Raw genomic sequence first — 23,592 nt, 5'->3', positions numbered from 1 at the left:
CGTCCAGACCGCGGCCAGCACCACCTACCCCGGCAGCTTGGGGTCAGAGGAGCCGATGGTGCCAGAGAGCCCGACGCGAGCCATCTGCGGCGGTGGACAGACAGAAGGAATAGGCAGGAGGAGTCGCTACCCATGAGCAGTCGTGTCAGCCTCCAAGGGCCTCTGTTTCCGAAAAAGAATGTGCATGTCGCCTGTTCAAGGTATGTGGGCTGGCGGCTGGCCCTGCGGATACCTATCCGATTCCCACATCTCGAAACCTCTCGCGGCTCCTCACTGTGAAATCTGGAAGGTCTCGGCCGAGGCCTGTTCAACATTCGCTGGTCCGGTTCCACAGTGACTGAGCTGCGCGAAGCCCGAGAGTTTTGCTGTGGCCTCGGCAGAAGTAAGGGACTCGTTGAAGTTTGGTTCAGATCATCACCCGGATATTAAAACATCAAACTCTGCCCTCCACCATGTTCCTCCTTATGCCGGTCTCATGTCTTTCCCCCCTGAATAAAACTCGGGACGTTGGTGTACGCAGTATGGCATGCGCGAGCTTTGCCGTGCATAGTCGGGACGAAAAGCCGGCGCCGGTCTGCCGCTCTGCGTGTTAAGGCTTGTGGTAGAATCGATGGTGTCACCCGTGGACGACTGAACGAGGGTTGTCTGATGCTTGAATGTAACGCTGCACCAACGGCCAACATGCCCTAACCGAGCCCGGCATCCTTTCGCCATCAGGCCATCGCAAATCCAACAAACGGGACTGCTGTCCGAATGGCATGAATGCTGACGTTCCAGGTTGGTAAAGGCGTTTTGCGGCTCTCTGCTACCCGTAGAGTAGCCAAAGCGACGTTGATGTGATGGCGTCGCCAGACTGTGCCACTTTGGGTGTAACCCAGCGGCTGGCCGCGACTTATTTACGTAGTATGCGCTTGAGCCTCACGTTCTCTGCAGATTCAGATCCACGCCAGTCCAGAGTCACGATTGATCTGCGTGGACGATTTGGCGAATCTTGTGGAGCGAGTGTACGAGGCGGCTTGTCGAGTGATGGGGTTGGGACGAAGCAAATACCGATTGGCGAGCGAGGAATACTGACAACTGACGTGATAAGATGCCCCTTTATCCGAGGACTGGCACAACGGGAGTCAACACACCCAGGTTGATATCTGGGTTTGAAAGGTCGAGGAAAGATGAACCAAAAGGCAAGGTAAGGTGCCCGCCCACCTAAGGTGCCTATAGCTAAGGTACCTAGGTATAGGAACTGTGGGCAGGTGCCGTACCTTACGGAAACTTGGACGGGGAAGTGCTCCGTGCGCCGGCTGCCACTCCCCAGTTGGGATGACCTGAAACGGTTCCTTTCAGACGCCGATGCAGGGACGGGAGCACGGAGACTGGACGGCCAGAGCAAGACGGAACCCCACCCATACTTTCCATTCTTTGAGGTTCGCTATCGCTGAACTCCAATCAGCAACCACCGCCAAACCGTGAAGAAAGTCGCGCGCAACAAAACAACCGGTCGCACTGACGCCTGACGCAGCGTCTCACCATCCCGAAGCCTCGACGACCATTGCCAAGCATTCATCCCGGAGAATTCCAGACTCTCGGAACCGTTCCCCCCTCAGGTCTGCTTTGTGGCTTGCGTTGCGGCTTATCGCTCTCTCGCTTTCTCTCTCCAGGTGCTCTACCTGGTTGCACCCAGCGTTGATCTCACAGCAACTGCGACAAGACGCCCGCCCATCGACAATAATTCGACCTCAACTGGAACTCATCATGCCGGTCTCGTTGAAGTATAGTGAGCATCATTATGCTCCCGACAATGAGCTTCAGAAGCTAGGCGTCTGGGAGTACCCTGTTGCCACTGACGATGTGTCCAAATACTGGGTCGTGTGAGTGCCACTCGTTCTTGTCACGACAGCTTCGCTAGCTCACATATTCGACTAGTTGGATCCATGGTGGTGCTTGGCGAGACCCCCGGAAGACCTTCCAGGACTTCACACCTTCCATCCGAGAAATCGTCAAGGCCTCCTCTGTTCCCAAGAATGAGATCCGCGGCTTCATCAGCATTGACTACCGTCTCTCCCCGCACCCCCTCTTCCCGCAAGACCCCGCTGTCACTGCGCCGGCGGAGCTCCGCTGCGCTCAACATCCGGACCACCTCCGTGACATCTGGTCGGCCCTCGCCTTCCTCCAGCGCCGATACAATATTCAGGACCGCTACATTCTCATGGGCCATTCGGCCGGTGCTACACTCGCCCTTCAGCTCCCCATGGGATCTTCCTCCCTCGGCGCCGCTCCTCTACCCGACGTACAAATGCCAAGGGCCATTGTGGGAATTTCTGGCATCTATGAGCTGAATGCCTTCAATGGCCGTCACGACGAAAACTACACGCAGTTCATTGCTGGTGCTTTTGGCAACGATCAGTCAGCCTGGAACAAGGTTGTGCCCGCTACTTTTCCCGGAAGCTTCAAGGAAGCATTGCCCAAAAAGCCGTTGATCATGCTGGCTTGGTCCCCCGATGACACGCTGGTCGACGAGCCCGAGATTGATGGAATGGCCTCCAAGCTGAGGAATGACGGTGTCGAGTGCACAGTCATTAAGAACCTTACCCACGATCATGACTTTGTCTGGGAAGATGGCAAGCAGATTGCGAGGTTGCTTTCCGAAGCGCTCGAGTTATTGAGATAGAGCTAAGACTCGTGGCTCATGTCGCAATCAACCATGTTCATTCTACCTTACGCATATCCCACATGTGCTTGGGTTTCCCCCGAGTCGCTCTATGACCCGCTTCTATCAAGATACCATTCCCCATGACCATCCATATGATTTGCAGTCCGCCTGCCTCTGTCTTTCAACTGGCATTACAACTTGGCACCCCAAGCTTTCCCCGCCTTGGCTACCCTCGCCGCTCCTACTGTCAGCGAGCCTGCGATGATCACCACTCCGCCCCAGATCTGAGCTCCGAGATACTGCCCTCCCGATCTGTCGATGATGGCACCGGCCGTTGGAGGTCCAGCTAAAGACGCGAAACCGGACAACGTCGCAATCATACCAAACCGCGTCCCCATCTTCTGCGGGTCAGCCGTCAGGCTTGCCAAAGCGCCTACGAAGACGCCCTGTGCTGCTCCGTTGGACAGGCCGAAGAAAACGCTGAAAATATACATGCCATTCCTCGTCTTCACCCCTATCCAGACAAATTCCATGCAGCCCAGAATAAACGTCGTCAGCATGAAGGTGTTGATTGGGCCGAGGTAGCGGTCGGCAACGTATCCAACTACTGGCCGACTAGGGATGCCCAAACCATTGGTGATCAGAAGCAAAGAGACAGACTCCGTCGTTGAGAAGCCCACGACTTTTCGGGCGTACGTGTTGATCTACCGCAACGATTAACGCTTGACGCCTGGAATAAGTGCCACACAGTTCAGAAGACTCACATAAAAGAAACCAAAGTACAGCGCCATGAAATAGAGGAAGACACCCAGCGCGAACAATATATAGGGCGCTTCTCGAAACGCTCCCCACTCGACAAATGGGCCAGATCTTCGGGGCGGAAGTCTGGGACGCAGCAAAACGTTTGCTATGATGGAAACAGCGAGTGCGACGAAGGCAGAGCAGCGCACAGCCCATGGGAATCCGACCTGGGGGATAAGGTACTGTAGTGTAGAGGGAAAGATCAAGCTGCCGACGCCAGTGCCTGTGGCTGAGATGGCCAGCGCGAGAGATCGTCTCTCTTTGAAGTATGATCCGATGATGGCGACGCTTGGCATGAACAACACCCCCAAACCCATACCGGTACATATTCCCTGGGCGAGCATGATCTGCCAGTATGTGGTGCACAAACTCGTCATGAAGGTGCCAAAGACGACAACAGTGCAGCCCACGAGAACCGCTTGCCGTGCGTATCCCGCATCCGTCAGGCGGCCAGAGATTGTACAAATGGCAAACGTCAGGAAGATTTGAATCGAGCCAATCCACGATATTTGGGCTGACGGCAAGTGCAGCTTCTCAGTATAGTACAGTTGGTAGACGCCGAACGTTGCCGGATAGCCCCATGCCAGCGCGTTCAGCATGTTGCCAGCTAGGACCTGGGACCATGCTGTCCATCCTCCTTCCGGGTACACCAGGTCATGCTCGGCGGACCATTCTCGGACGTCGTCAGGCGCGCCCGCAGTTGTGGTTGTCGCTCCATTCTGGCACTTGTCCGAGTTGCTGGCCGGTCCGGGGCCGTCAACGGTGCTCCGGACGATGTCTGTCGTTTCGGTCATTGTCAAACGACAGCAAGCTGCTGATTACTTGGAGCTGCTGAAATGATTACACGTCTGTTTCGAAAAGTTCATGGAGTCCATCGAAGGAATTTATCCCAATAATATGTGGCCCAGAAAGCGGTTCAACAATGTCCAAAAAAAAGATCGGAAAAGTTATATAATCGTCGTGGCCAAAGATGCTGGAAGCGGTGGGAGTCTAGCTTTGTATTAGTAAAAACAGACGGCCGAGATCGCCCCTCCCGTCAACCGAAAGGTACCGGAGAGACTGAGAAACGGACGCGGTAGTAGGGCCCGGGCTTATTCCCGCTGCGGCGGTCGGAAGCGGACCCCACGAAAAAAACTTCGACATTTTTCCTCTTCTGCGACTGGGCGCACGTCTTGTACGCCTTGCGCCTTTGCGCCTTACATTAGCAGACAAGCTATGCGCCATCCGGCGCTCGGCAAGATAGCGGGTGGCCGACGGAAAGCGCCCGCCATTATCGTCGGCGTGAGGATCCCGGGGTGACTTTCCCAGGTCGTGAAACCACACCGGTGAATAAAAGGCCTGCTATTCCCCGGTAGTCTGTAGGCTGCCTTGGATGTCGGACTGGCGGGTTTATTTGCTCCCGTCCTCACCGTCAGTCCTGCGAGCTGCTCGACGGGCCTTATCAGTCGCTGAATCGTCTCCGCAGCTGTCGTGTAGGCCATTTCATGCTTACCGTCAAGCAACCACTCATATCTTAGAAAACCAACTGGTCTAGGCTAGGACTATCTGCATTGACACTCGGTGTAAATTGTCCATCAACTTTGCTGGGCAAGCTTAAATGCATCGTGAAGAACACCGCCGAGATGCACAGGAAGTGCCCGACTCTTGTAGTGTCCGTAAAATAGTAGCTCCGATATTACAACAGAACAAAACCGACAACCGTCATTGCTTGCATAAGCAGGTATCTAACCATAGTAGTTTTACGGCGCAGGATTCCGACACTCACGGAAACCACCAGCGAGAGCGGAGGACAAACGGATTCCCGCCCCACAAAACATCCAACACCGTCGGCGCCGAATCGGATGCGAAGCGCATTCACATTCCCCATCGCACAGCAAGACAACTCTGTCGCATCGCATCGCATCGCATCGCATCGCATCGCGGCACGGCGCAAGCGCACACGCGCGTTATTATCACGTCGCATCAGAGACAACGCACACCACTTGTCCCTTCTCAGCCGATACGGGCCCGACGACAATAATAATAACAACGATGAGACTCGCTCCATGCACCTGGGCCAATTGCGCCTCTGCCAGCCCCATGGCCTGCTCACCTCCGTCATCCCACGACTCCGCGCTCGCCGTGCCGCGCGACGAGCGCATCAGCTTATCGTGCCGTCCAACCCGGAGGAGCCGTCGCTGGCAATCTGTCTCAAACAAAATACTCCTCTCGCAAAGCAAGCTTCCACGCACTGTGAAATGATCCTCCAGGTATGAGCGAAACGGCTGCTCTCCCCCTTCCCTTCCCTTCCATTTCCCCCCGCTCGTTGGGATAACAATGGGGACCTGACGTTTTTTTTTCGTGTTTCGCCACCGCCTGTCTACCAGCGCAATCTGTCAAGCAAAAAAACAAGGGGCGGGAAGAGGGGAGGAGGGGGGACGCAATCGCAGTTGGGATTCGCGCATCAAGCCCAGTGAAACAGAAGCGCAGAGCGCAGCACTCTAAACACTAAAAAAAGGGCGCAAGGCCATGCCCGCCGACCAACCAGCATACCGTACTGTGCTCCGAAACGAGTAAAAGTAAACAAACATGACAACAACAACAACAAAAACAACGCGCAGCCCATACGCACCGAACTCACCCAATTGCGCAGCGCAGAAAAATCCCAACTCACCGCTCAATCCAAAACCCAATCCGTAACTCGCTCGCCTCCATCGCTAGTAGCGGGCTCGGGAGCAAATCAACTGCGCAAATCAAGCATCCATAATCTGTTGCAGCTCCAATTGCTTGGTGTGCATACACCGGCACAGCGTAACTGTTCTGGGCTGCTCGAAATCCCGCACAAGAATCGCAGTTCTTCAGCAATCGTGGTCGAAAGTCCCTAAACACTCAACACTGTCAAGGTCAATGCGGGGAGCTATCCATGAGTGCGGGGTTCTCTCGACAAATGACGTAATAATCCGAACCACATGCGCCGAACCACCGTGCACCCCGCCAGCGGAAGTACCTCGTCGAGGCGCCTTAACATTTCACGCGAAGCCCCCCTTCCCCCAGCGGGCCAGTCAGGGCGCAAGGAGCTGGTGCCAGCCCGCGCCAGCTCGAGCTGCGCACGGACCACACACTGTGCAGAGGAACCGCCGTCTTGCGCGCCCGCCACAAAAAAAGGACCACCGCCACCAACCTCCTACCCCTCCCCTCCCTGGCCGAGCCGGAACGGGATGCAACGGCGAGAACCGCGCGCTAGTGTCGGATTGGGCTTAGCCCCGCAGCCATCTTTCAACGACTTCCGTTGTGACGCTCCCCCGCTCCGCCCCGGGGACGGTGCGACAGCGCATTCCGTTTTGCGCCGTCGCCAACTTCAACCGATGGTCGCATCACGCCGGAACATGTTTTGATGATCAATGTCTTTTTTGTTTACTTGGCCTTTCTTTGTAGTAAGCTTTGCCACTAAGAAAAACAGTCGTATCGTAGCCGCATCGCCTCTCCCTTTCCCCCACACTTTCCTTCCAACGGGAAAATCCAGAGAGGAAAAAGCTCAACAGAAATAGGAGTGGTGAAGCTCGGTGTGCGCAAGCTCCCACCTCCTCACCAATATAGGAAACAACGTAGCACGAAACTGCAGGCGAGCGATTCTTCCCATCATCCTCATCCGCGGACAATTTGAACCATGCGCGAGCCCCGTAACAGTCTCTCGCCTGCAAGTCGCAGAAAACCGCCTTATTTTTGTTTGTCCTTCCCCCTTCCGGCCTATCCCACATCCCTCTCCCGACTTATCCCTTGACCACCACAGACGCAGGCGCAGGCGCACATGGATATGCGCGCGTGTTCATGCCTGTGTACCAACACGTCCGCTTGCTTTTTCAACTTTCCGTCGCCCTTCACATCGTACAGTTGCACAACTTCGCCGAAAACTGTAGCTCTCTGTCGCCACGACTTCGCCAGCATTGAAGAAAATAGAGCAAGACAGAAAAACATGATGCGCGCAACAAAACAGAAAGAAACAGTAAACGGCAAAAAAACACCGCTTCCCATAAAACAGATCCGAAACGCCAAAAGGAGTGTGACTGACAGTCCTCACCCGGCAAACCCCGATTAACCCCCCGCCGAGTCTTTATCCCCCGCCCTTTGCCAGGTGGTCTTATGTGACCAGACCGTAGAGAAAAGAAATCAAGAATCCCTCCACCTCATACTGCAGCCGTAGATAGCACTCAGTGGCGTGCTAGTCCAAGCTTCCCCAATCATTGTTAAACATTGCTGTTACCAAACACCGGCAGGCCAATATCCTCATCCTGGTAGAGACAGTGTTGAACCTCTGTGGTACCGGCGCTACGCCGAGTGACCGAGGGTGGAAAATCGTTTGCGAGACACGGTTGCTTTACCGTTTCCTCTTCTTGTTCTTGTCGGCGACAGCGGCCGTCGTGGAGATGGGCGCAGCTGGAAGGAGAATGGGTTGCATGGGGTTGGTGATGTCCTCCTTCTTAATGGGGACACCCATGTGTCGGCCATAGCGACCCTTGCGACCATTGCCCTCGTCCTCGCTGATACACTGATCGGCACTGAGGCCGGCGTCGCGGCATCGTCCGCAGGGCCGCTGTCTGTCGCAGCCCTTCTTGCTCTTGCGGCATCGCTGGCAACGAGGCTTGGCAGAGAGATCCAGCTGCTCCTCTTCGCCAGGAGCACCGGGGACGGTGGGAGCAGAAGCAATTGACGGCTTGCGCGACGGAGGCAGGGAAGCAGGTGACATGGGGCCATTGCTCGCGGTGGCGGAAGCTTTCTTGGGCTTGGCAATGGTGGGACGGGGAACCTTGCTGACCTTGGGCTTGGGCTTGGACCCGGGCAGTTGGGTCTTGGGCCTGGCGTCCGGGAGATTGGTCTTGTTCTTCAAAGCCTCGGGCTTGCGCTCCGTGTTGGCCGGGACGTCGGGAGCGTCCTCCATGTCGGCATCATCACCGCTCGTCTCGATGCTCGGCTGAGGGATGAAGTGGCTTTCCGTGGTCTGGTACATCTTGCGCATGATGCCTGCAGCATCCAGCTGCTGGCGCTGGGAAGCCGAGCACTCTTCCTCGCTCTCGCTGTCGCCGTCACTAGTGGCTCCAGTGGACGAGGCGGCATCGGCGCGACCGCTGAAGGTATCGTCGAGGGTAGAAGCGGAAGTGCGACCGTGTGAAATGTTGGACATTTCACCCAGACGCATAAGCTGGATAGCCACATCCTTGTCCTCCTCCGACATGCAACTGCCAACAGTGGGGTCCGGAGTCGGCAGGATTCCACCCATGCCACCATAGTTACTGCCCTGTCCGGGGTACCCAATGCTGCCACGAGCATGGCGCTCCGAAGATGGCGTCGCATAGTACCCACCATGACCGTATCCGTTATTGTGGCTCTGCGGAGACTGCAGAGGGATGGGATTCGTGAAGGGGTTCTGGCCCGGCTGCACGAAGGGGAAAGAAGCTCGCTGAGGTTCGCTGCGACGAGCAGGGGACACGGAGGGGTTCGACGTGGCCGCCGGCATCTGCGGAGGCGCAAACAATGGAAGCTCCTGTGATGAGGGAGATGAGTATGAAGAGATTACGGCTTGATAAGGAAGCACAAGTAGCGGTCGGCGAACTTACAGAGCTCTCGAATTTGGCTCGCTTGCGTCGGCCACCCTCTACAATGTTTTCGACACTGATTTCGGTGTTGCCAATCTGCTCCTTGACCCTGCTAGAGCTAGAACCAGGGGCTCCGTCACCGCTGCTGTAACCATTGACACTGTCACTGTAAATGTCGGCGTGGCCATTGGCGCCAGTATCTCTGTTCTTGGAGGAGCGAGATCGACCCTTCTTGGAGGTTGTATTGGCAGAGCCGCTGCGTCGGCCGCGGCCGACATTGGGCGACGGACTGCGCTTCCGAGAGGTCCTAGATGAGGGTCTGGAGACTTCATGGCCAAAGCGATGCGGAGGCTGAAGTGTCGGGTAGCCGTCCGCCCCATAATGTGGCGGAGCGCCGACAGGAGCATGTTGGTAAGTAGAGGGCGGGACAAAAGGGCTAGTGGAAGAAGGGGGTTCCTCAATGACTCTGACATAGACAACCATGTTGTCGCGGAAGTTCTCGTATCTGGCGATGAGAGTTATGCCTTGGTCATCCTCGAAGCTGACGCCCTTTGAGCCGGTCGGCCCCGAGTACAGACCGTAAAAGTTCTTGACGGTGGTGACAATGGAGTCAGTGGTGTCGTGAGGGTAAATTTGAACTCGCATAGGGAGTCGCGCACGGTATTGTGGTGACTCTGTGAAGAGGAGTTCAAATGCGACGTTCTTGGGTGACACCGTCTGCCGGGGCGAAACGCTGCCCTGGTTGGAGTTGGGCCCCGAGTGGCCGTTGACGGCACTTGTGGGTGACATGCTCGTCATTTTGATGTATGTTATTGAGTCGATGGATTTGAATGGAGGATGGTCGGATGAAGGGGGGTTGATGGAGGATGCGGTGGTGCAATGGAGGGTGGTCGTGAACTTGGCACAGGATGGTTGAGGTCCTGAGCTGAGCTGGTGGGCGGTCGACTAGAATGGTGGCCGACTGCCGACGAGCCCAAATTCGAGTCGGATCGACAGGGGAAACGAGCTGTCTTGCTCCAAATGATCTATCAGAGGCGTTGCAACGAGCGCTTTGTGTCGTCGTGTGGTCAGCGCCAGACGGGGCGATCTAACCAAGACGCTGCCGGAGCGAACGGTCGGGGGATGGGGGGAGAGGAGGAGTCGTGAAGAATCTAGATCATGGACTGGAGGGGATTAGCCATGGAATGCCGACGAAGGCAGAGACGGATCGGTTGGACGGTTATGATGACCTGTCGGCGGGTTGGGAGGAGGAGGAGAAGATGTGTGTAGGAAGGAGAGGTGAGGTGAGGTGAGGAGAGGAGTAGAGGAGGAGGTTGAACTGGGGAGTGCGTCGGGGAGCGGATGTAGCGAAGCAGCGAGGGGACCGATAGAGCAACGAGAGAAGCACGAGGAAGGGAATGCGACGAGGACGGGTGCTCAGGGACATGAAGCCTTGATCGCAAAGACCAAAAGGACGGATAAGACTCACTCTCGACGAAGGCCGTGGTGTTGAATGATGGGAATCCGGTGGGCAATTCGCAGGTTTGTGTGCATGAGAGGGAAAAAGAGGAGCCCGGCGAGGATATGATTTTGTCTGCGGTGAGTTGCTGCTGTTCCAGTTTCCCAAGCCAGACCAGCCAGACCAGTCCAGTCCAGTCCAGTCCTGTTGCAGCTCAGTTCAATCTTGCTGGGTCTGCGCTCACTAACATGGAGCGCAAGGCAAGTCCAGCGGCCCAAGGTGCACGTCTTTTCTGCAGCCACTGTGGAGGACCCAGGTCTCCAGACTGCCGGCCACCGGTTGGGGACGACAGTGCGCCAGACTGTGTGCAAATGTTTCTCGTCCGGTTCAGGCGCCTTCAGGGCGTGGTGCGCTGTAGTGAGGTGATAGTGCCCGCTGAAGCTTTGGAGCAGCTGAGGCGTGTTCCGACGCTTCAGGGGCGGACAGCCTGGAGCAGGCGCGGTAGCAGCCTACCTTACCTACGCAGTACGGAGGTAGGTAGGTAAGGTAAGGTAGGTACCTGCCACGTCCTGTCCTCGCACGACGGGAACAGGAGGCGCTGAGGGTGAGGTGGGCAGTCTGGCTGGGGCCCAACCTGCCTACCGACCCTGCCGACCCTACAGCAGCTCGTTAGCTCGCCCCAGATACAGGGCCCTTGGCCAGTAATTCCCTTGAAAAACAGGGTACCTGCCGCACTTCACCGCAGAGTGGGTGGCACCTGGACCCGCCCGTCCCGTCCACGCCCGGCGCTCTCCTGGCCAGCTCACGCCTGCCCTGAGGGAGGTGCCCAGAGGTACCTTAGGTACCTTACCTACCTTACCTTCCCTACCTACCTAAGTGAGGTACCACCCACCTCAGAGGTAGATGACCTTCACTGGTGAATCAGATACCTCATTGCCGCAGGCGCATTTGCGCTGGCGCTCTCTGGGCCTCTTGTCGACTTGATTTTGCGCTTCCGTATCATGCTTTCAGTCTGTCTGCGTCTTTGCAGAGGAAATCAGGTGTTGCCAGGGCCTCAGGGGCGACCGGAGGAGGGGGCGCCGGACGGGGGCGGAAGTCGTCTATGCTTGCGCAACTTAGGGCGCTTCGCATCACCGCCGCCGCACATCAGCGTCAGCGACCATCGCCCATCGACCAGCCAGCCAGCAGCAAGCAAGCAAGCAGGCAAAGCGGACAGCGAACAACGAACAACGAACAGCGCGCAAGTCGCAATGGAGCCGTCGACCGGCCATACAGAGCACGGCAGCGCAGCGCAGCAGAGCGGACACTACTATGTAAGGTAGGTACCTGCTGGACCGGACAGGGTCTGAGGTGGCCAAAGACGACTGGACGGCGCAAAGCAAAGGCAATGGAGTTATGGAAAGGCGAAGGCGGTCAAACAAGTCAAGATCTGGCCTGGCCTGCCTGCCTGCCTTGCCTGGGCTGGCGTTGATCCATCAAATCTCGCGAGTGCCTATTTGCGGATATGATGGCCTCTCGCCGCACCGGAAGGTAATTACAGCCTTCTAGAAGCCTCAATCTCTGTCCACGAGGTCTAGGGAGGACAGGGGCCAGACAATTGACTGACTTTTGCCCGTTAAGGACCGTCCTGCTCCATCTTGGATGTCTCGTTTAACATTATCTCGACACAAGACACACTCTCTCTACCCTGCGCTCGTGGCATAGCATACCTACATCCAAAGCCTGCCGTTCAAGGATGCCCACTGGTCGACTTGTCGGAACAATTTCAGACGTCCGTGGGTGTGTGTTTGTGTGCGCGCGTGTGTCCGTCCAGCTGTGTGTCCGTCCAGCTGTGTGTCCATGTATTGCGTACACTTTCGCCTGGCCTCGAGTAAGGTACATACATATATGGACGCTCACACAGGCAATAGAAAACATCGGCTACATTATGTACACACACATGCGAACTTTTGTTTCGTCTCCCTCTTTACCTACCCATCTGTCTTCCTTACCCTACTACCAGCTACTAACCAGTTACTTTCCTGATGACGGTTATGTAACGGCGCACCGGAACGACCAGATACGTGCGCACCGGTATCCGAACTGATGACGAGCAAGCGCCCCATGATGTGCAAGGAATATATGGCCCTTTGGCCCTCTTGTCTCGCTCCTCACCACACCCCATGTCTCTTCACCAATCGCACTCTGCCCTGCTTCCATGCCTCGTGTCGGTTCGGCTCAGCCCAGCCCAGCCCAGCCAGCAGAACAACGCAACGGACGACCTGAAGGAACAACAACTGACCGGGGCAGGCTGGCCACCGACAAACGAATGACGGCCTACAGGGCTAAAGTGAAGGAAGTGACAGAACGGTAAAGCCATATGCTTCACGGGTCTCCGGCGCCCCAGTAAGACCGCAGCGTCATGTCTCCGCGAGCAAACAAGACACGCAAAAAACCTTCCTGCTCCTCACCTTATTTATCACGGGTACCATCCATGGACCGCCAGACCAGTTCCTCCTCGCTTCCTCCAATTCGCCCAGCCATCCCTGTCCGGTCTGAGCCATCGAAACCTCGTCAATCCTGGCCATGCCCGCAGGCCTTCAGGCCATCCATGATCCCAACCAATCCCATCGAGTCCAGCTCACCTTTAATCCAATGCGATGCGATGCGATATACATTGCGCCTGGGAGTACTTCTCACTCTCTTTCCTGAAAAGTTGCCAACATCTCGTATGTACGGATACACACTCACACACTCCGCTAGATGGGCGCGGCGACAGCAGTTCAACTGATTGACATTATGCCTTGCCGTTTCTGCTTCCAGCCCTCCAATACCCGGACCCTCCGAGGGGCCAAGGACGCCAGATCGGACCCGATTGCGACTCGACTGCCGTGCCTTGGGGCCAAGACCCAGAGACTGCGAGGGATATGTACATACTTATCCCACCTCCCTCCCTCCCGCCTGCGCTGCAAGATTCGGATTGATAACTGCGGCGCTTCGCAGCGCGCCATCCCACCCTACCCGAACCAAGAAAGCATTCATGTTTGCGCACACACGAAGAGGAGGAAATCGGAGCGCCATGGTCGATCTGTGTCGGGGCATCTCGCGTGAGCCATCCCTCATGTTCACCCCTCGCCATTCCATTCGTATGGAGGTTGGCCCGTATCAGCTCCGTCATCTGCGCTTTGCGACTGGTGCCGGATCGCCCGCCAGTCACAAGGTCCCATATGCCATATGCCCCGTTATGTGTGTGTGACTTGAAGATGGATGTTGGATGTCGTCCTGACCTGTGCTTCCGTGGCCGGCTAGCACCCCTCTTCTGACTTGACAATTGAGGACCGCGATGGCACAATTTCGCGACGGCCGACTTGGTCTTGTCATTTCTATGTTACACCAGCCCCAGACATCCATCGGCCGACCCTGTTCCCATTCCCATCCTCTCCATCATGACTGGCCTACCCGGATGGCACACTGGCAACTTAAGTACATGTTCCGCTCTACCACCGCCACTGTTACCACGCATACATACACATGAACACCCGTCGGCGACGACGCCAGAACTGCAGGTCCGGCATGGCGTCTGCTAGCGTTTTGGCGCCAACCCCAACCCAATCCTGGAGCCGTTTATCTGACCTAGCCGTCCATCCAATGCCTCCAAGTTCCAGAGGGCGAGCTTCTAACCACGGCTCCTAGCCCATGTCGCAAACGCCATGAGCGCATTAGGCGGCGCTGGGCGGTGCCATGATATCCGCGACCGAACAGCGCGGGCAGCCTGTCAGGCGGAGAATGTAGTCTTATTAGGTGAAATGATCTGCGAGCTATTTGGGGGCCCTCCCCAAGAGCCAGCCCGTTCGTGAGCTCCAGTGTTTGCCTTCCTCCGCGGTAGCAGCTGTTTCGCCCGTGTGAGACAACCCCCAACGCAGGCCCACCGACACCTTCAACTCGCAGCGATCAAGGTGCCTGGTGGTTCGCAGTAGCAATCAAGACGCAGGCCGGCTGGCGGTAATGATAACGATACAGGCACGCGCATACTTTGGAATATACATATAGCAGGCACACGGAGCGCGGGACAAGGACGACACAAACCTGTCGCGAGCCACATGGCCCAGCGAGCCAATGGCATCGCCGTTTCGGCCAAGCTCGAGGCGCCGTGAGTCTCGCGGAGCAGGGGGGTCGAAAGGTCAAGAACGATGGCGGCCGGAGAAGGGTGGTCGAAGCGCAGGCCGGGCCTGATGCGTACAAGACAAGGCGGAACACATTGGCAAATAAACGGATGCTCAACATGATAATACCCAGAGCCGCTCGCTCAGCTCGGTCTGGTCTGGTTTCAACCGTCAACCCTCTCGATCGCTCGCCTGCTTGGAGGGAAGAGTTCGTGCGCAATGTAACTGGCATCAACATAAGCTTCAATGCCGTCGGATCATGAACCCCAGGCTCTCGTTTCATGCTGCCGCGTCTCGGCTACTTCTGCTAGTATATGAGCGCGGCGGAGGGAAATACAAAGCCACAGAGAACGTCGCAACAGTTTGGCCAAATATTGAACATCTGTCAAGCTGGAGCTGTAGTCCGTCCGGTATAGCCATATTCAAACACACATAACACCTAGAGAAGGGATCGTTCAACTGTCCGGACCCCCTCTGCGCAGCTTCGGTGCGTCGCTCGCACGGTAGTTGGTTTGCGCACGAGGATTCCCGCCTGCGCCTAGCAGCAGCAGCAGCAAGGCACACGCGGTAAGGTGCTCGCTGCGATCCGCGGGCGGAGAGCTTATTAGATAGGGTGGCCGGGGATGTTTTGCGCCGCAGGTCACTACGAGGCAAGATTGGGCCAGGCCGTCATGTTACGGTTGTATGCGCTGGTCGGGGTTTCAAATGCGAAGCTGTTGCCGAATCATCTTCAAGAGAGAGACACGACATGGCAAGGAAGACGGCAGTCGTGGCCATCGTCCAAGGTGTGTGTGTGTGTATGTGTGTTTTTCTGCCGCATGCTGTGCGGATACATGGCAGCTGGCACTCCAGAATCTGATTTAACCAGCCCCTCCAACTGCTGCTCGTTACGTTTGTTCAGATGTCGCCGTCGCCGCCTTTGCTTGGCTCGAGGAATCCCCACCTCATGTAGACGCAAAGGTAACACTAACAGGAGTGGCAGCTCTCGTCTCGCGCTTTGCGACAGGATGGGATGGCATGGGCAACGACCGATGATGGGTGGTGGGTTGTGGATCGCGCTCGCATCTTGTTGGTCTGCGGTTCGTCTTTGGGCTGTCTTCATTCTTTCTCTCTGCGTCTGCGGTGCGGAGAAGGGCAGCGGGTTGATGAACTGGCACTGGATAATGCAGGCCCCAACAATTCGCTTCGCCAATCGGGGAGTTCAGAGGCATGCCGCACTCAAAGTACGGTGTGCAACACCTGGCGAGACTTTGCGCCCAGGCTCCAGATTCCCTCGCAGGGGTGAGCTATCTTTCCTGAACGCAGCCATCGCTCTTTGTTTTGCGTTACCTCGCAGGTTGGGGCTCCACTGCCACGTCGAGGTTTGGGAGGCTTGCTATCGGGAACTGAACATGGCTTCATCGAGGACCCTTTTTCTTGCTAGTCTTCTGGTGGGATTGGGGAGGCGAAAAGGGCTTGATTCGAGTCGCATTCTGCGTGTCTGCCCAGTCGTTGCGGCCAGTCGACCCGATTAGCTCGTGGGCCCCGTCAATATGCCATGCCATGCCATGCCATGCCATGCTCTGTTCATCCCACCACCAACGCGGCGGCGACACATTGAAGCAAGCACTGCAGTTGAGACCGGTCTTGCAGAGATGGACTCGACGTCGATTCGTTCTCGGCTCCCGCCAGCGAGCTGCGAGGATCTCATCGCTTGACGGGCAGAGATGGACGGGTATGACCAAGCTAGCAGATGGAGCCGTGGTGCGCTGGATTCTGCCGGGAAGATCGGCGCCTGCCCGCGCATTTTGGCTTCAACGCATTTGGCGCAGAGTGAGTGAGTGAGCAAGTGAGCGGAGGCGGCATCAGTCAAATTCTGCAACCCTTGTGCGTCACACTCGACTTATTCTGTCTTTTGCGCATGGTTGGGCTACTTTCGCCACGCCACTTAGGCCCTCTCTCTGTGGACTCTCAAATCGATCCATAGCTTCTCCTACGAAGCGCGCATACAGGATGGGGGGCGCTCGCGCAAACATACTCTCTCACACACACACACTCTCTCTCTCTCTCTCTCTCATGTTCGATGCGCAGTGGAAGACGAAGCTATTGGCGGCGCGGCAAGTATGGAAAGAAAGTTGCGACGACGTAGGGTCTTCCAGGGCAGCGGGCGTACCGTGCGCGAATTCTGGCTTTGCACTGCCGATTCTCCAGTTTTTGTGTGCTGCGACATGTTGCAGGGGGTACGTTCGAAGTCGTCGCATAGGTACTGCTGAGGACAGGGGGGGGGAGCTTTCCTTCAAACTGCGCAGTGCGCTGCGCCCATCCCCAGACTGGCTGGCTGACTGTGACAGTTGATGATTGACGGCGGTGGGATGGGACGATGCCCTATGATATAAAGCCAGCTGAGCCGTGGCCAATTCCAAAACATGGTCGCATGCTGGGTGAGGGTGTGCGACTGAACGGAATGGACACATGTGTGTGTGCGATCGAGCAAGAGAATGCGCCGAAGCCAGTCTGATGGCGGCGCCCCTCCGTCCGGTCGCCGCCGGTTTTGCGCTTTTGGCCTTTTGCCTGGGAGCAGAAGGTCATCCTAGCGCAGAGAAGCGAAGCGCAGGGCAGCGCAGCGTCGTGCGGGATTGTGGTGGTCGTATCCTGCCATGTCCAGCTTGCGTGGCGGCGGGCGGATGATTGCCATTGAGGGGTGAAAAGGGAGCTGGTATGCCCATCATGCAGACATATTAATTGCCCGCGCACATCCCGGCTGGTCCCTGACGACATGTCGCTTCCGTCATGCATTTGGCGAGAGGCATCGCCAACGTCGGACGAGTCGCAATCCTTCCTAGAATCAACCCGATCAAAATAAACAAAGCAGAGTGAATGCTTTAGGCGCATCGCGTTGCGCCAATGCGACTGGCCAGATGCGACGGCCTGCAAGACGGGTCTCTCGCTGCCTCTACCAATACCAATGCCGGTCGCAGGTTATTGGGCCAGGCGCGTACGTCCAATTCCGTCGCAATTGTCGCCATATGCGCCAGGCGAGTGAGAAGGGGCGCCGGTCGTGAAAGAGGATCCAGCGCACAAAAAAAAAACGCGCCGGGGGTACGAGAGTTTTGGCGATGAGTCGCAACACTGATGATTCGCGGTGGATTCCCTTTGGTGCTGCGCAATGCTGTTGCCGCGACCTGGACCTTGACCTTGACCTCCTAGCTATATCTGCGCCCGACACCCTCCACGTGACCAGGTGGCAGGTTCGCGTTCGCCGCCCAGCGCGCTAAGGGCTTTGGACCCTGACGACTGTAATGATCGAAAGGACGATGGAATGGGGTCGAATCCAGCTCAAAAGTCACTGAAGGCTTTCAAAACCTATAGCAATGAGTTTTTAAAGTCGATTGAAGGTAAGTATTGAGCTTTACGGCTGCTATCGACCGAAGCTTCAAATTGACTGTCATCCAGGAGACGCGACGAGGGAGGAAATTCAACATCATCTTCCATATTTAGACTAGCGTTATTTCAGTAGGTGTGGACTCCACTCATGACGACAGGGGTCGGAAGAGCTGCCGAGACTTTACCGAGCTTGCAGCACGCACCTGCACCTGCACCTCACCATCAACGCCTCACCAGTCTGGCTTTCTGGGTTCGATTCACCTCGATACAATCCCTGTCCCTATCTCACAAAAGCTTTTGAATCTTGCGTTCCCAATCTCCCGACATCTGTATGACTCTGTCCCTTTTCCCTTTGCGCCCTACACAGAGTATTGCTCAAACAGCGCCCTGCAATCACCGAGATGGTTCCTGTTCTCACGAATGCCCATGTCGCAAACGCGGAAACGAGTCTCGTCCTTAAAGGCCAGCGTCGGCTTTTGACCGCGTGGTCGATGGAATGTAGAACTTACGATCAGTACGGCATTCTCAACAAGATGGTTCGTGGGATTGCCCATGATCGGGTCGAGAAAATGGCCCGATGCGTGTCCCTCTCTACCATATCCTTAGTGCAAGCCCCTGTTCTATGGTACCTTGACATTGCTGTCATCGCTCGTGTGTTCGTCATTGTAACTAGAAACAGCACTGTTGCCGTCGTTCGTATCTCCGTCACCTCAGACATAGTCCCTACCTTTACACAATTCTGCCATCCTCATCTCTACCACAGTCTCTCCAATTCTTCATCGTCTTCCCTCTCTCAAGCACGTCTTTTCCGTGCAATCCATAATCCCATCTGCGATGGCTCAGGTCTTCTCTGCCAATGACCTCCGTCACGCCCAGTAGCGTGTTTCCGCTCAGCTTTATCTTCGCCTATTGCCTGCGACTGTCATTAGCAGGCATTGTCTTTGCGCCCGACTCGTTCAGAAACCAAAGCCAACTTTGCTGACAATAACGAGACTTGAGTGGGTCATTTCCATTTTGTCGCCATTGTCTCATCAGCTCTGATGCTCTACGCTCTTAATATCTTTATTGTTGAATGCGACATCGTTCTGCCCTTGTGGACGCCAAATGGAAACGAAAAAGTTGACGACAGACGCCGTGGGCCAGGGGCGAACGATTCCGTACGGGGACTTCTACTACGCTCCCGCTCGCTTTTCCCGTAGCTGGATTCTGGCCTCTTGGTGGCGGCTGCTGATATACCGTCGAGAATGTCGTTCTTTGTCCTTGATCTTGACTCGCAACGTTGACGCGTTTCGGAGGCGACCCGAGAACCTCGAATCGTTTGTTCGACGCCACGCGGCACGATAACCACGTTCCCCAGGCTTGGATGGGCTCCTCCTCCTCTGTGACCTTCCTTTTGATTGATACTCGCCATCAAGAATCTAATATTGCATATTCTGGAATTATTCACCGTTTGCGCCGTAGAGAATCACCCTCGCATCTCTTGTGTCCGACGCGGCGCCAGGTTTCGGATATCTTCTGCCCACTCCAGTATGAAATCCTGCCGCGTCAACTGGAGCTTTCCTCAGTGAGCCCAAGGATCGTGTCGTCAAGTTGTGTGAAAGACAGACGATGCAGCCGACAACTCCAGCCCGGAAGCTATCTCGTAGCGTCTATTCCCATGTGCCAGCCGCTGAAGACTAACGTGGGGCTGGGCCTTTGTCCTCGTCCTCGGACAGCCGATAAATCCAACGTTCCTCGTTTCATAGGCTCGATCAACAAAGAAAGGCGTTGGAGGCTCTTTGAAGGTAAGAAGGGGTATTCTCATTCATTGTGCCTGCCAAGCGGCTTGTCATCCGCGGGCGTGGGCTCGGGGGATGTCGAGCATTAGGGCAAACAGAATGGCCGTGCAAGCAAGAGCAAGCAAGCATCAACAAGTCGCAATCACAACAACGGTTGGCCGGGGTTGGATGCAGGCAGGTCGGATGATATCACCGAAACGTCGTCTGAATACCAGTGTCTTGGGTCCGCATCGTGTTGCTCATTGACTCTTCCCCGGATTCGTTCATGCGCGTGTGTTGTGCGGTTGCGCAGAGACACCGGGGATGGGGGGCGCAAAACATTGAATTCACTGCGACTCTGCAGCCCCTCCGCCTGGAGATGAGCCCAGAGGTCTCCGCCCAGTGGCCGGCCAACGGCTAGTCCCACCTTAGCGAGCCAATCGTAAGACGCGCTTTGGGTGACGGGCTTCGCGTCGGTGGTGGGCAGCTGCGAAATATTTACAAAACAAGTAAACAGTCTGCATTCTGTCCCAAGGGTCGCTCCAACCTTACCTGGCTAGCAAGGCGGCTTTTTTTTTTGGTCTTAATCCGCCCCGTCGCGGCAGTCACCACCAAACAGTCTTTGGCTTAAGACCTTTTCTTCTCCTCCAGAGCTGTTTCCAAGCCTTCATATCTCCGTCCCTTCCACATCCCTCCCTCCCCCAACAGCCGGTCATTGTCGAGGCAGTCCGCTACCTCTGTTAAAGGTACCTCATAAACCTGACCGGCCCTCGCCCCTTCGTTACATCCCTATCTGTCGCAATATCCCTCATCCATCCCTTCACTCAATCCCACCCAGCCGTCTTTTACTCTGCCGGCCGAAAATCGAGGACCGGACCTGCAGCAGCATAGGCAAAAGGAGCCGTTGGTTTTTACATGCTATCGGACGCAATTGTTCCCACGACATCCTCACCGGCAGCAGCTTCATAATACTTCCCACTGCCCCTCCCGGTTTCCGTCGCAAACAGAATAAAAAAACAAGCAGTGCTAGCCATCTCAAGCCAAGCAGCCGCAATGGACGCTAGAGTAAGTCACTACCTCCCTTGCGACTCTCCCTCGTAGCCAGCGACCATCTTGCGAGGGACAACTTCCTTGATTTGGTTGTTCTATTGACTGACGTTCCTCAAAACAGCCTCAGCGCATCCGAGTCCACCCGGGTGGAAACGAAAACATCATCCCCTCGAAACAAGATTCCATACATCAGCGACACAAATCCACCGGCAACCTCCAGGCAATGCCTCGTAATGGCGCTCTCCAGGTCGCTGCGAAGCGCACCGCCTTCGGAGACGTCAGTAACACGGCCAAGAACCTCGCTGCTCTACCCAATGACAAGCTCCCGGGCAAGAGCAAGGTGGTCGACATCAACTACAACAAGCAGAATCCCACTAACGGCAAGGATGGACTCACCCGCCCTGCTCAGCGATCCACTGCTTTGGGCAACAAAGCTGCTGCTCCCCCTGTAGCGCAATGGAAGCAACCCAAGCTTGACGTGCGCAATGATGCGCAGCCAAAGCAGGTTGCGAAGCGGGCCTCTGTAGCCCATTTGGACGCCAGACCCTCAAAGAGCAAGCACATGGCACAAGACGCCACAGCAGAGTCAAGCAGACAGCCTCGACAGTACAAGTCCCAGCCTCAGCTTAAGAATGAGCCTGCAATGCACTTGCTGAGGCGCACCAAGAGCAAGCTGTCCACAACCTCAACACAGCCAGGAGCCACAACAGAATCTTGGAAGCCAATGGATGATGTGACCGAAGCTGCTTACGAGGATGCTGTCGAACATATTGGCGATGAACAATACCACGGCCCATACAACAGGCGCTCCTTGGAGGTCGCTGAAAATGCCCGCCCCCTTGAGGTTGACTTCCAGGACGACAATGTCCCCGTCGACTCGGCCCTTGCTGCCCCCGTGCTGTCGGAGCCGGAGGAATACTGGGACGAGGAAGAGGAGGAGGAGCTCTACGACGACCAGGGATACACGACTGCCCACTCGTACAAATCCCGGGGTGATCTCACCACTGGCGGCGCTACCACAGTGTTGGCTCCCAAGGTTACTGACAAGGTGCAACAAGAGTTGGAGACGGCCCGGGCCATTGTTGAGAGTACCCGTACCCAAGAGGAGGTCGACGACGAGATCTGGGATGTCTGTATGGTGGCAGAGTACGGCGACGACATTTTTGAGTACATGAGGGAGCTTGAGGTGCGTTCGGCGGCGGCTATTTGCAATTGACGTTCAATGCTGACTGACTGTTGCGCAGATGAAGATGCTGCCCGACCCTCACTACATGGACCACCAAGCCGAGATCCAGTGGTCCATGCGCTCAGTCCTGATGGACTGGCTGATCCAAGTCCACCACCGATTCAGTCTCTTGCCGGAGACTCTTTTCCTCACGGTCAACTACATCGACCGCTTCCTTTCATACAAGGTTGTCTCTATTGGCAAGCTTCAACTAGTGGGCGCTACCGCTCTGCTTGTTGCCTCCAAATACGAGGAGATCAACTGTCCATCTTTGCAGGAGATTGTCTTCATGGTTGACAACGGCTACAAAATTGACGAGATTCTCAAGGCCGAGCGTTTCATGCTCAGCATGCTGAGCTTCGAGCTTGGCTTCCCTGGTCCGATGAGCTTTCTGCGAAGGGTTAGTAAGGCGGATGACTATGACCTCGAGACGCGCACGCTGGCAAAGTATTTCCTCGAAGTCACCATCATGGATGAGCGCTTCGTCGCCAGTCCTCCCAGCTTCCTCGCTGCCGCTGCGCACTGCTTGTCTCGACTGATCTTGAAGAAGGGCGACTGGGTAAGTTGACCGGTATAACTTCTGGAAATGAGCGCTGCTAACACAAGCCAGACCCCGGCACACGTTCACTACTCTGGATACACTTGGGCCCAGCTTAAGAATCTGGTCTCTATGGTTTTGGAATGCTGTTATAATCCTCGCAAGCACCACCTTGCCGTCTTTGAAAAGTACTCTGACAAGAGATACAAGCGTGCCGCTGAGTACGTTCAGGCGGAACTGGCCAAGGGCTTCACGCTGCCATTCCGCTACTCCGTCGGCCGCGCATCGGCCTTCGACTTTGGCGACCTTGACAGCAACGCTGCCCATGCAAAGGCTGTCGAGTTCTCGGGCTAGTAGGACAATGGTACTCGATCAGCAACCGCGCATCGTGCGAGAGGGTTCTATTGGGGACACCAACGAGGCCCATGGCCCGACTCGACAAACTTTTTTTCTTCTGAACGATGTTGAATGCGACAACTGCCGCTGCTACTATTTTAATATCACGAACGGGTACGCGCACCCGACTCGACACGCAACGACTACCCCGGCAATGACGCGCAACTTTACTCAAAGCAATGTTTACGACCGGCGAGACGGTCTGTTGATGACTTTGGACGATGTGACGATATCCACGACTGGTTTTCGGCTTGATAGCCTTTCATTTCTTTCGGTTGGCCCTCGTCGATTTGCGTTTCATCCGAGTCCAGCATGTTTACGGCGTTAGGTGGGATGATTCCCCTAGAAGGCAAGGCATACAGAGGCAATGGGCGTGGCTTTCAGGAGCCAACCAGAACCACCAAAAGCAACCGAGAAAGGCAGCAGGGAGTGGCATAGATGATGGAGAAACAAAGATTATGGGATTAGCTGCCTCAGGGGGCTTTTGGAACGAGGCACCACTAACTTGTGTATGAGTTATAATTCTTTTGCAAAGGGAATTTGCATTTTCTATGTACTGTTACAGTTGAGCCAGAGCTTAGCTGAAAAAGGCCAAGCAGGCGGCGTCTCGGTAGTTGGTTCAGTATTGAGGCAATGACTATGGTATCTTGAGAAAGACTCTGGGT

The 23,592-nt window shown here is 55.8% G+C and overlaps 4 protein-coding genes across 4 annotated transcripts; 2 read left to right on the top strand and 2 right to left on the bottom strand.

Moving 5' to 3' along the window:
* Positions 1–1,749: 1,749 nt before the first annotated feature.
* On the top strand, positions 1,750–2,665 carry COL26b_000359 (uncharacterized protein; the record flags this gene model as incomplete). The annotated part of the gene is made up of 2 exons (XM_053173329.1): positions 1,750–1,865; positions 1,921–2,665. 2 exons carry the CDS (start codon positions 1,750–1,752, stop codon positions 2,663–2,665), a joined length of 861 nt encoding a protein of 286 aa, XP_053043035.1.
* Positions 2,666–2,838: 173 nt separating this feature from the next.
* COL26b_000358 (uncharacterized protein) lies at positions 2,839–4,242 on the bottom strand (the record flags this gene model as incomplete). The annotated part of the gene is made up of 2 exons (XM_053173328.1): positions 2,839–3,329; positions 3,369–4,242. 2 exons carry the CDS (start codon positions 4,240–4,242, stop codon positions 2,839–2,841), a joined length of 1,365 nt encoding a protein of 454 aa, XP_053043034.1.
* A 3,560-nt stretch (positions 4,243–7,802) lies between these two features.
* Positions 7,803–9,816, bottom strand: COL26b_000357 (uncharacterized protein; the record flags this gene model as incomplete). Its single annotated transcript, XM_053173327.1, has 2 exons — positions 7,803–8,939; positions 9,040–9,816. 2 exons carry the CDS (start codon positions 9,814–9,816, stop codon positions 7,803–7,805), a joined length of 1,914 nt encoding a protein of 637 aa, XP_053043033.1.
* Positions 9,817–20,991: 11,175 nt separating this feature from the next.
* COL26b_000356 (uncharacterized protein) lies at positions 20,992–22,885 on the top strand (the record flags this gene model as incomplete). The annotated part of the gene is made up of 3 exons (XM_053173326.1): positions 20,992–21,954; positions 22,013–22,552; positions 22,604–22,885. The coding sequence occupies 3 exons, from the start codon at positions 20,992–20,994 to the stop codon at positions 22,883–22,885; spliced, it is 1,785 nt and encodes a 594-aa protein (XP_053043032.1).
* Between the last annotated feature and the right edge of the window lie 707 nt (positions 22,886–23,592).

The sequence above is a fragment of the Colletotrichum chrysophilum genome (genome assembly GCF_026319265.1).
Source record: "Colletotrichum chrysophilum strain AFK26 chromosome Unknown scaffold_1, whole genome shotgun sequence".
NCBI classification, from domain to species: domain Eukaryota; kingdom Fungi; phylum Ascomycota; class Sordariomycetes; order Glomerellales; family Glomerellaceae; genus Colletotrichum; species Colletotrichum chrysophilum.
The sequence above is the reverse complement of the archived record's forward strand: the minus strand, read 5'-3'. Positions and strand labels throughout refer to the sequence as shown.